This window comes from Heptranchias perlo, chromosome 8 (genome assembly GCF_035084215.1).
Source record: "Heptranchias perlo isolate sHepPer1 chromosome 8, sHepPer1.hap1, whole genome shotgun sequence".
In the NCBI taxonomy this organism is placed as follows: domain Eukaryota; kingdom Metazoa; phylum Chordata; class Chondrichthyes; order Hexanchiformes; family Hexanchidae; genus Heptranchias; species Heptranchias perlo.
The window spans coordinates 32134948-32147725 of record NC_090332.1 but is presented as its reverse complement, the minus strand read 5'-3'; the positions used below and the strand labels follow the sequence as shown (position 1 = coordinate 32147725).

The following is a 12778-nucleotide window of genomic DNA, read 5'->3' as shown; positions in this document are numbered from 1 at the left end:
GCTTTACAAACCTTATCTTAAAGCGCTTTTTATCTTACAGACCTTTCTTTAAGTCTTAGTCAATTTTCTTGTCAGTTCTGGCATATATTTTGGACATTTCAAACCCAAACTGACCTGCAACATTGTAACCTCAATTCTCTGAGTGGTGCTCCCCGCGAATGTACCTCTGAGCGCAGCATTAGCCCCGTTATTCATTCATTAATCAAAATGTAAAATGGCAACAAAGGGGATCAGATGGTTTGATAACCAAGAGCTTGATCCATATATCATATTAGATTTTTAAAATTCGCCATTTGTCAACGATACAAAACAGAGCTTAGAGTCACAGACATAGCCAAATGGAATTAATACACTTGGCATTTTAATTGGTGGATCACAGAAGCATGGCTAAATAATGCAGTAACTATTGTACAAAATGTTATAAGAATTGCTAAAGCTTTTCTGATTTCTGATGATCAATATTCACCTGTATCGGGCAGGCGGTGGGTGAAGCGATCACACCACCCGCTCAATACCAGTAGTATGAGACCCAAACCATTTTCAAGTTCGGGCATCATTTGTATTCAGTTGATGAACTGCCGAGCCTTGCCAGAACAAAACTGTAAGAGAGAGGGGGAGCCACTAAACTGTGGAAAAATGTGTGCAAGTGAGAGAGAGAGGCAGAGGCAGAATGGGCATCCCGATGAGTTAGTAGATAAATGCACCATGTGGTGTGTACAAAACCATGCAGACTGGATTTAATAGTCCCAGATTTAATCCCTCATCTGTGCTAAATTAATTGATTTTAGCCAGGGCAGCAAAAATGACAATATAATTGGTTAGGGCTACAAAAGTAAAATGACCCAGGGAATCCTTTCCTGGTTATTATTTAATGACCCTTGCTGGAAAGTGTGTTTACATGGGCATCAGTAAAGACAATATTGGTCTTGGATGAGATGCCCTCCAGAGTCGAATGGCCTGCTGGAACTCTATTTAGGCTCACACATGAAGAATGGTCATATGGTAGAGCTAATGGAGGTTCTCTGGTGCGTGTATAATTTCATGCCAACAAGAGTTACCTTTAAGAAAGGAGGAGTGAAAATTTCCAACAAAAAAACAAACCCAGAAAAAGAAAGAAGTTGAATCAGCAACTCTGTTCACAGAGGATTCAGCACATTGATAAATGAGGTACAATCACACCATATTTTTCAACCTGTGGTTATGTTTGCTCCAATATACTGTAATAACAGTTGCATCCTGAGAAGAAACAAAAGATTCATTTGTTGAAATATAAAATTAATTACTCCCTTATAAATATTTTGCAGTGTCCATGTTTGTGTTCAGAGGTACAAATTTTAATAAGAGTTTCACCGCAATCCTTCATCCATTGTAAGAGTTATTGCAGGCGTCAAAATCTATGTTGACTGGTGTCTTATTCAGTTTGATCTTATTTTCTCCTAGGTTTTGGAAAGATTTCTCCAACTACTGTAGGTGGAAAAATATTCTGCATTATTTATGCCTTGTTAGGAATTCCACTATTTGGATTTTTACTTGCTGGTGTTGGTGACCAGCTAGGAACCATATTTGGAAAAGGAATCGCTAAAGTGGAAGACGTATTCCTTGTAAGTTACATAAATATATTTCATAATAAATGAAAGCAAAACCGTGAACTAAAATGTTAGAATTCATATCAACTTTTTGAGTGCTGAATTCCCCAGGTGTATTGTAAAACCTCTACATGTTTAATATTATCTGTAATGTTACAGCATAGTATTTCATTAAAATAATGAGGATCAGAATTTAATGACTTTTTAACAAAGGTATTTAAATAAATGGAGACATTTTAAGCTTGTAACACTCTTTAACACCTGAATACAATAGCACCACTAACAATTTTTAAAAATTCAGAATTTTAAACAAGTTTATATATTTGTACAGTTGTACATTTTGCTTGCATAGTATTTATAGGAGTATATGTTTTACATGTGACCTCAAATGGATTAACAGATTAATTAGAAGTGAAATAAAAAGGAGAACAAGCTCTATGGAGATTCTGCAGGGAGAAAGGTGAAAGGGTTCGCTGGGATGCATATAGGAACATGTAGAAAACCGTTATAATAGTGCTCGGAATGGCAAAGAGGGACCTGGAAAAAAGCATATCTGCAGATGCAAAAACAAACAGTAAGATATTCTTTCAGTACCTTAACAAGAAGAGGCCAATCAAAGAAGAGGTGAGAACCATAAAAATGCTAACAGGGCTGAAATAGAGGAAGATTATGCAATGGATAACATTCTGAATGATTACTTCCTATTAAGTATTCGCAATGAAAGACATGAGCAACATAGAATCATAGAAAATCATAGAAAATTTACGGCACAGAAGGAGGCCATTTGGCCCATCGTGTCCACGCCGTTACACGCCCTCCCTGAGTAGAGATAACCTAAATACAATTAATGGCTTCGATATAAATGAGATGGAAGTGCTGGATTGGCTAAAGAGACTCAAATAATAAATCCCAAGGATAGATGGCATTTATCCCAGACTACTCAGGGAGTCAGGAGATGAGTTTTGTGAGGCATGGTTGGCCACTAGTGGATGCATGTTATGCTCTCCTAACTAATCTAGTGCTTCTTTTCAGTGCTGTCCCCATGTAGGAGCCCATGAATTGGCTGTCAGCAGAGTATCACTGAGAGGCTCCTGAGTTCAAGGTGTCTCTTGACTTTGACAGCATGGAACCCAGCTGGTCCTGCTTAGGACTGCTACCCATCTGCATGTGCGGGGCTTGCCTGCCCCTGGCTGCTTTCAGGCTGCTGTGAATGTATTGCCATCTGGAAAGACAGAAATTAAACTTATTGCCAGGGTGGCCACTTCTGTTATCCATGTCATTGTGCCTGGGCACACAGACACAATGGGTACACAGATCCCATCGCAGCAATGACTGTGGAAATCACTTCCCATCTCATGCCTAATGTAGCCAAGCTCATCAGCTGTCCTGGTCAATGAGAAGGTGATATTGCTGCCCAAGGCCTGTAGAGCAGCTACCATTGCTGTCATAAGAGCCTCTGTTGTGATGGGTTGTGCTGCATAAGTCCCTCTGTCACTTGTCACAAGGCTGAATGCATGCTTTCCAAATGTTGCCTGAGAACCCCACATCAGTAGCCAGGGGACTGCTCCATATTTGCTGCCATGTTTTGAAAGTTGCTTGGTAGATCCTCTCAAAGACGATGAAAATTGCTCATGCTCTGAAAGCATTCTTCTTTTAAAAGCTACCTGCCAGTAATATGAATCTTTGGACTCAGCCACTAGGGAGGGAGATGACGTGGTCCGCTAGACAGGTGGTTCTTACTCTTCTGGTATCATCTCCTCTGTCTCCTGCTCACTTTTGTTGTGTGCAAGTCCAGGGTGCTTCCCTCAAGCTGACTAACTACATCCCACTAGGTGGATGGTTCTGTGCTGTGCTTGCCTGAGTCAGATGCTTTCCATTCCTTGCCTGCTAATGTGCTGATCGGGTGTTCTTGAGAGGGCTTTATTGTAGCTTCTGGTCACATACCTATGAAAATGGAAAGAAGAAAGTGTTAGGGATAGTTCATGAATTGCTGCCTTAATCAAGCAGCTGGCAATGTTGAGCAGTTGTATGGTACATTGGGTATCAGTGGTTTGAGAGCATGTATGATCGAACATGCAAAAGGGAGTAGTGTGATACAAATCCTGAGCTGCGGTCATGCCTCCTGCTTTACCATCCTCAAAATCCCCACGCTGGATATGGAATGCACACTCCTTGTCTGGGGTGATATTCAATTATCATGGCAAGGCTCCCTCCATTAGTGGTCCTCTGCAGTCTGTTATATGCAGCTTTTTCCTACAAAACAAGAGGACGAATTAATAAAGGTGAATATGCCTGCTTGGACTCTGCCTACCCCATTTATGATGTGGAGATGCCGGTGATGGACTGGGGTTGACAATTGTAAACAATTTTACAACACCAAGTTATAGTCCAACAATTTTATTTTTAATCCCACAAGCTTTCGGAGGCTTCCTCCTTCCTCAGGTGGTGTGGAAATGATATTTTCAAATCCTTCGCATTTTAAAAACACAGAACAATGCCTGGTGATTACTGCCCGTTGCCAAGGCAATCACAGTGAGCAGACAGAAAGGTGTCACCTAAAAAGGCCACCGAATATACAAACCCCCAAAAAAAGAGAGAGAGAGAGATAAGGAACTACACGTAACCCCACCAGCGAACAAATGTTATCTGTTTTTAATATAACGGGTCATTGACTGTCTTCCTTATCTCTCTCTCTCTTTTTTTGGGGGTTTGTATATTCGGTGGCCTTTTTAGGTGACACCTTTCTGTCTGCTCACTGTGATTGCCTTGGCAACGGGCAGTAATCACCAGGCATTGTTCTGTGTTTTTAAAATGCGAAGGATTCGAAAATGTCATTTCCACACCACCTGAGGAAGGAGGAAGCCTCCGAAAGCTTGTGGGATTAAAAATAAAATTGTTGGACTATAACTTGGTGTTGTAAAATTGTTTACAATTGTCTACCCCATTTATGAAGGTACACTTTGTGGGAAAAGTGAGGACAGAAAGAAGCAGCATACAGTTGGAGGTAATGAAGGAATTGTGCGCGGGTTGTCCTGGTCTACTTGTGTGGAAGGAAGTGAGAGTGGATAAGGGTGGTTCTCGCAAGTGGAGCTTCATTGGCGGTTACGGCTAGGTACAGAGAAAGGGAAAGAATGTATGAGTAAAAGCAATGAGATTTTGCTTGCACCAGAAAGAAGAGGTTAAGTGTTTCTCCACCTCCATCCCCCACCCACCCCCCCGCGGTCCGCTGCATACCTAAACTCTCCTGGAGAGGCCATTAGATTTCTTCCTGCAGTGAACTCACATTGTCTGCACTGCGCTGGAGGCCTTCATTCTGCCACCTCATTGAAAGTTCTACTGCTCATTGATTAAGAACCCTGTAGCTACAGCGGGGGAAGGAAACCTCCTTTCTGCTCTCCACTTTGTTCAGCAAGATGTCAAATCCGTTCCCATTAAAACAAGGGCCCTGCTTCGTCTCACGGTCCTGCCTGCCATTCTTTTCAATACACTCTACAGCAACTCCCGGGCACCCCTAACAAAGTTCAGCCAACTTCATCAGTCAGGGTCAGCCAGTAGGTTAAGGTCAGCAATTAGCTTAATGTTCCACATACAGGCCATTTCAGTGATTTAAGACAGTGCGCTTTTGATTTGCTGTAAGGTTTTATATCCTAAATCGTCTCTCCTCCACAAATGGGCTTGTGCCCAATCACAAATATACATGGGCCCAACATGTGGCCACAGAATGCAAAGGAGCACATTCTAAATTATAGACACTGCTCTCAACTTCTGGATGCAGTGAACCTCCAATGTGCTTCATTCAGCAATAGTGGGACCAAATTGTTTTAGAGCTGCTTTGTTAGATAGAAATGTTAAAACTGAGAAAAGTATATCTACATGTAGAAATGAAGAACAAAAGCCATTTCTTACCCATGTCTGAAATGCCTATAGATAAGGGAATAGGTTAGGACAGAGAATTAGAACACTTGTCACTTGTTTCTCTTCTGCAACCTGTTCAAATCCATCTCAGGCTGATAGGTTGAAAGCCTTCTATTTCTGTTGGCTCTAAGAATCTTTTGTGACATGATTTTGGACAGTCTCACTCCAGTTCCTCATGCACATAGGTCAGAAGTATCCATTTTCTGCAATAAATTACCAATCTCAATCAGAAACATTATAAATGGTGTGGAAAATGGAAGAAATGACACTGCTGCACTAGAATCATAGAATCATAGAACGGTTACAGCACGGAAGGAGGCTATTCAGCCCATCGAGTCTGTGTCAGCTCTATGCAAGAGCAATCGAGCTAGTCCTACTCCCCCGCCCTTTCCCCACAGCCCTGCAATTTTTTTCCTTTCATGTGCTTATCCAGTTCCCTTTTGAAGGCCATGATTGAATCTGCCTCCACTACCCCCTCGGGCAGTGCATTCCAGATCATAACCACTTGCAGTGTAAAAAAGTTTTTCCTCATGTCACCTTTGGTTCTTTTGCCAATCACCTTAAATCTATGTCCTCTGGTCCTTGACCCTTCCGCCAATGGGAACAGTTTCTCTCTATCTACTCTGTCTAGAACCTTCATGATTTTGAATACTTCTATCAAATCTCCTCGCAACCTTCTCTGTTCCAAGGAGAACAACCCCAGCTTCTCCAGTCTATCCACATAACTAAAGTCCCTCATCCCTGGAATCATTCTAGTAAATCTCTTCTGCACGCTCTCTAAGGTCTTTCACATCTTTCCTGAAGTGCGGTGCCCAGAACTGGACACAATACTCCAGTTGTGGCCGAACTGGTGTTTTATAAAGGTTCATCATGACTTTCATACTTTTGTACTCTATGCCTCTATTTATAAAGCCCAGGATCCCGTATGCTTTTTTAACTGCTTTCTCAACCTGCCCTGCCACCTTCAACGATTTGTGCACATATACCCCCAGATCTCTCTGTTCCTGTACCCCTTTTAGAGTTGTGTCCTCTAGTTTATATTGCCTCTCCTCGTTCCTCCTACCGAAATGTATCACTTTGCATTTTTCTGCGTTAAATTTCATCTGCCATGTGTCTGCCCATGCCACCAGCCTGTCTATATCCTCTTGAAGTCTATCACTATCCTCCTCACTGTTTACTACCCTTCCAAGTTTTGTGACATCTGCAAATTTGGAAATTGTGCCCTGTACACCCAAGTCCAAGTCATTAGTATATATCAAGAAATGATGTGGAGATGCCGGTGATGGACTGGGGTTGACAATTGTAAACAATTTTACAACACCAAGTTATAGTCCAAAATAAAATTGCTGGACTATAACTTGGTGTTGTAAAATTGTTTACAATATATCAAGAAAAGCAGTGGTCCCAGCACTGACCCCTGGGGAACACCACTGTATACCTCACTCCAGTCTGAAAAACAACCATTCACCACTACTCTCTGTTTCCTGTCCCTTAGCCAATTCTGTATCCATGTTGCTATTGCCCTCTTTATTCCATGGGCCGCAATCTTGATGATAAGCCTACCGTGTGGCACTTTATCAAACGCCTTTTGACAGTCCATATTTTTTTTATTCGTTCATGGGATGTGGGCGTCGCTGGCGAGGCCGGCATTTATTGCCCATCCCACAACTGAATTGCCCTCATCTACCCTCTCTGTTACTCCATCAAAAAAATCTATCAGGTTAGTTAAACACGATTTGCCTTTCACAAATCCATGCTGGCATTCCCTAATCAATCCACACTCGTCCAAGTGTCCTGGATTATCGTTTCTAAAAGTTTCCCCACCACTGAGGTTAAACTGACTGGCCTATAGTTGCTGGGTTTATCCTTACACCCTTTTTTGAACAAGGGTGTAACATTTGCAATTCTCCAATCCTCTGGCACCACCTCCATATCTACGGATGTTTGGAAGATTATGGCCAGTACCTCCACAATTTCCACCCTTACTTCCCTCAGCAACCTAGGATGTATCCCATTCAGACCGGGTGACTTATCTACTTTATTAGCCCATCCAGTATCTCAACTATATCTTCCTTTACTGAGAATCTGGCAGCGTCTTTTTCTTGGTAAAGACAGATGCAAAGTACTCATTTAGTACTTCAGCCATCCCCTCTGCCTCCATGAGTAGATCTCCTTTTTGTCCCTGATCGGCCCCACCTCTCCTCTTATTACCCGTTTACTGTTTACATGCCTGTAGAAGACTTTTGGATTCCCTTTTATGTTGGCCGCCGGTCTATTCTCATACGCTCTCTTTGCCCCTCGGATTTCCTTTCTCACTTCCCCTCTGAACTTTCTATATTCAGCCTGGTTCTCACTTGTGTTATCAACCTGATATCTGTCATACGCCCCTTTTTTCTGTTTCATCTTACTCACTATCTCTTTTGTCATCCAGGGAGCTCTGGCTTTAGTTGCCTTACCTATCTGCCTCATGGGAATGTGCCTTGACTGTACCCGAACCATCTCCTCCTTAAAGGCCCCTCACTGTTCAATTACAGTTTTGCCTGTCAATCTTTGATTCCAATTTACCCGGGCCAGATCAGTTCTCATCTCATTGAAATTGGCTCTCCTCCAATTGAGTATTTTTCTTTAGAGTGGTCCGTGTCATTTTCCATAGCTATTCTAAACTTTATGATACTATGATCGCTGCTCCCTAAATACTCCCCCTCTGACACTTGCTCCAGTTGACCCACCCCATTCCCTAGAACCAAGTCCACCAATGCCTCCTTCCTCAATGGGCCAGAAACGTACTGGTTAAGAAGGTTAACCTGAACACATTTCAAAAATTCCTCCCAATCTGTGCCCCTTATATTATTATTGTTATCCCAGCCTATATTAGGATAGTTGAAGTCCCCCATTATCACTACTCTATAGCTTTTGCACCTCTCTAATTTCCCTGCAAATTTGCTCCTCTACATCCTTCCTAATAGTTGGTGGTCTATAGAATACACCCAGTACTGTAATGGCATCTCTTTTATTTCTTAACTCTAACCAAATAGATTCTGTCCTTGACCCCTCCAGAACATCCTCTCTCTCCAGCACTGCAATATTCTCCTTAATCAATATTGCTAATCCCCCGCCTTTCTTCCCTTCCCTATCTTTCCTGAACACCTTGTATCCAGGGATATTTAGTACCCAATCCTGCCCTTTTTTAACCAAGTCTCTGTTATTGCTACAACATCTTATTCCCATATGGCTATTTACGCCTGCAGCTCACCAACCTTGTTTACCACGCTTTGTGCATTTACACACATGCACTGCAAACCAATCTTAGACTTTCTTGTACTCTCTCTTAGTCTGATCCCACCTAATACTGTACTATTACTTGCTCTAGTGCTATCTTTCTCCCCAAATCCTTTGTGCCCCTTGTTTCTCCTTTCCACTGATACATCCTGGTGCCCATCCCCCTGCCAAATTAGTTTAAATCCCCCTCCCACCCCACAGCACTAGCGAACCTCCCCGCGAAGACATTGGTCCCAGCTCCGTTGAGGTGCAACCCGTTAGGCCTGTACAGGTCCCACTTTCCCTAGAACTGGTCCCAATGTCCCAGGAATCTAAAGCCTTCCCTCCTGCACCATCTCTCCAGCCGCGCATTCATCTGCCCTATGCTCCTATTTCTATGCTTACCAGCGCGTGGCACTGGGAGTAATCCGGAGATTACTACCCTTGATGTCCTGCTTCTGAATCTCTTTCCTAACTCCTTAAAATCTGCCTGCAGGACCTCATCCCTCTTTCTACCTATGTCGTTGAAACCGATATGGACCACGACTTCTAGCTCTTCACCCTCCCCCCCCAAGAATGTTCTGCAGCCGCTCAGTGACATCCTTGACCCTGGCACCAGGAAGGCAACATCTCATCCTGGAATCACGTCTGCGACCGCAGAAACATCTGTCTGCTCCCCTGACTATATCACCCCCTATCACTATTGCTCGCCTGACCTTTCTCCTCCCCCCCTGTACAGCTGAGTTATCCATGGTGCTGTGGACTTGGCTCTGGCTGCACTCCGTAGAGGAACCCTCTCCCTCACCAGTATTCAGAACTGGTTAAAGAGTGAGATGCACTCAGGGGACTCTTGCACTACCTTCCTGGTCCTCCTTGTCTGTCTGGCGGTCACCCAGTCCCTCTCTGCCTGCACTCTCTTAGGCGGCGGGGTGATCATCTCCTGAAACATGCTATCCACATAGCTCTCAACCTCGCGGATGCAATGTAGTGACTCCAGCTGCTGCTCAAGCTCCGAAACCCAGAGCTCGAGCTCCTCCAGCTGATGACACTTCCTGCACCTGTGGTTGGCCTGGACATGAGAAGCGTCCTGGAGTTCCCACTTGGCACAGGCCGTACATTCGCCTTGATTTATTAGATTGTTTATTAAACTTAACAAAAATAAATTAAGCCTTAAAGAAATAACTCAACAGAAAAAGGAACGCTCACCAGCTACCAGCCAATCAGCTCTTTAGCTTTATTAGTCTAGTCAATAAACTAATTTAAGTTATTAAATTTAATAAACTAACAACAATTTTACACTCCCAGCTTTTAATTTAATTTTACCCACTTCCCTAACTCAGCGGGGAAAAAGAAGCTGTAATACTTACCAGGCAATCACCTACCTGCTGTCCTGTGACATTACTCCTTGTTTTTTTCCCTCGATTCCTACCAACTGTCTCCGCAAGTTATACCGCCTCTTTGAGTGAGTTTAGGCCTTCGAGCCTGGACCTTTATTTGCTTCCCTCTGCCGCCTCCAGTGCCCCTCTAGCTCCGCTCCTGCCGCTTCGAGTGAGTTTAGGCCTTCAAGCCTGGACCTTTATTCGCTTCCCTCTGCCGCCACCGGTGCTCCTCTAGGTCCGCTCCGTTGCTCCAAGTGAGTTTAGGCCTTCGAGCCTGGACCTTTATTTGCTTCCCTCTGCCACCTCCAGTGCTCCACTAGGTCCGCTCCCGCACCTCCGCCACTCTGGGGCATGTTGGGATTGAGTATAGTGAGCTTCACTCTGAATCTGGTGAATGTTGTATCTTACTAGCGAGTGCTTAATGCTGAACTCTGGATACGAAAAAAATGAAAAAGTATTCCTTTTCCTAGCACTGGCAACCATCACCTTCATTATAGCAGTAATGAAAAGTTATTTTAAAATAAATTAGTTAAGAATAAAAAAAACCCTGTGAACTTGGGATAATCAGCTTTCCAGGGTTGACTAAAGCATTCTAGTTTTGTGGGTAATTTTAATTAAAAAACAGACAGTAAAAGTTTATGCATTAAAAAAAATCACTGTATGCAATAAGGTAAGTAAAAGAGTAAAAAAAGTTACAACTTACCTTTCAGGAGGCTGCCCAAGCACCTGAGAATACTGACCGCAGCATGTATGGGCCCTGGACACTTATGCAGGTGCCTTTACCAATATGGCAGGTGGCGCACTTCCTGCGCGGAATGTGCGTGCACTTGCCTCCTGCTGTATTGGAAGCTTAGGTGCCCATTTTACACCTGTAAAATGGGCGCGGTGTCAATAAATTCCTAGGCCATGGTCTCTCTCTTTTACCTGCCTCTGCTGTCTTCCTTTTTCCTTTTCTGTCTTTCCTTTTCTGGTTGTGTCACATTTTTTTTCTCTCTCTTCTCTCCCCTTAAGTCTTTACTTCCTTCACTGTCTTTTTCTTTTCTTCTTTCCTGTCATGGGTGAGATGGTGGGTGGTGTGGCATGGTATGGAAACCAACCACCAATGCTGCAGGCTGCATTTGAGGTGGGGTTTGCAGGGAAAATATGACCCTGAGTGGCTCTGGTGCCATCACCTCATCTAATCACTTCCCCCACCTCCTCGTTCCTATCATGTCCCCTATCCTTTCACCTTCCCATTATCCATTCCCCTTTCTGCCAAACCTTTACTCCCAACACTGCCCCATCTTTTCTCCTTTGACCTACCCACTCAACCCTTGTGTTCTCCCCTTCCCCTTGCTCTGCTGCTACTCACCTCACCCTTAATTCTTCATTCACTCTCCCATTCTCACATGTTCCTAACAAAGGCAGGAGGCAAGAAGCTAAAGGTCTTCTCACCCTCAACTAGTTTTCCTTCAGTGGATTTATTTGCTTTCAAAGTTCAAATTTAAAAAAAAAATCAAATTAGAATGAGAAGTGAAACTGTCTGTCTGCCTTTCTCTCTCTCTCTTCTGCCATTTGTCTCTTGGGTGTTAGAAATTAAAATCTCACGCTGAGAAATTCGACTTGCGCCCAAAGTCGGATGGACAGCTGTAGGAGGTGGATCATGCAGGCCTTAGGCATGAGCAACATTTGGCTTCGGGCCTCATATAAATGCCACCAGAGAGCTGTGGTCACCAAACAGGCACCTTGCTGCAGCTTTTCAGTTGGGGAGGCTGGGAAATCCACTGACTCTTACGTCGAGCTGGCCAACAGGTCATAACTGGGGGGGAAGGCCATCCCGGTAGGAGGCCTTTAACATACCGGCAGTGGGCCGGTCTTTTTTTGTGTGCCCATGAGGAGCATTCCAGCTTTTCCTGTCCACAAAAAGGAAAACTCAAAAGTTGCTGGACTGTTTTTTGAGGAACCTCCAGTGTCCCTTTAAGGATTACTGGTTAGGCCACTCAACGCCTGATACAACTAGGCAAAGCATGCGTGGTGCAAGATCCGCCCACTTGTACCTGAATTTCGGATTTGGGGTCCTACAACTGGTGTAGGAGCCTGATTTGCATATTTATAGAGTCTACCCCTGTTTCAGGTGGGCACCTTGTATAACTAAAGGTCGCCAATATGGTGTCTGGTGTAATTCTGGGGTATTTTGCCACAAAATTTGAAGGTTTTTACACTGGAAAAATGGGTGACCGTGAGTTGAATTTCTCCCCCTCCCCGTCTCACAGGTGGACGCTATTAGCATTGACCATTTTCTGACAGTCAACAAAAACACAGGCGATGGTAATTAGTTGACTTCAAAATTCAAAGGGAGATTTTTTTTTGAAAATTGAAGCAACATTATATGAAGAAAAACACTCTCTTTCACCTCCTCCCCTTTCTCTCTCTTTCTCATCCCTCACTTTGATCCCAGCCTCTTTCTCTCTCCCTAATCCTGGTCTCTCTTCACTTTTTGAAGTTTATTGAATACAAAACAAAGGATACAACAGATGTTTAATCAGAACAGTCACTTCTTCTCTCATACGTACATACAGCTGTTAAAAAAAAAGCACAATATGAATTTTACCTCAGGAAAGCTTTTGAAATTTGACTTCTAGCTTTTCTTCAAATAACTTC

At 43.4% G+C, this 12778-nt stretch overlaps 1 protein-coding gene across 3 annotated transcripts in view; it reads left to right on the top strand.

Annotated features, from left to right (window-relative positions):
• The window catches only part of LOC137324186 (potassium channel subfamily K member 2-like), a 138634-nt gene that overhangs the window by 88698 nt on the left and 37158 nt on the right, over positions 1–12778 (top strand). For all 3 annotated transcript variants that reach the window (XM_067988321.1, XM_067988324.1, XM_067988323.1), the window contains exon 3: positions 1441–1601. In XM_067988321.1, coding sequence (XP_067844422.1) covers positions 1441–1601 — 161 coding nt within the window. The remainder of the gene's footprint in view (positions 1–1440; positions 1602–12778) is intronic.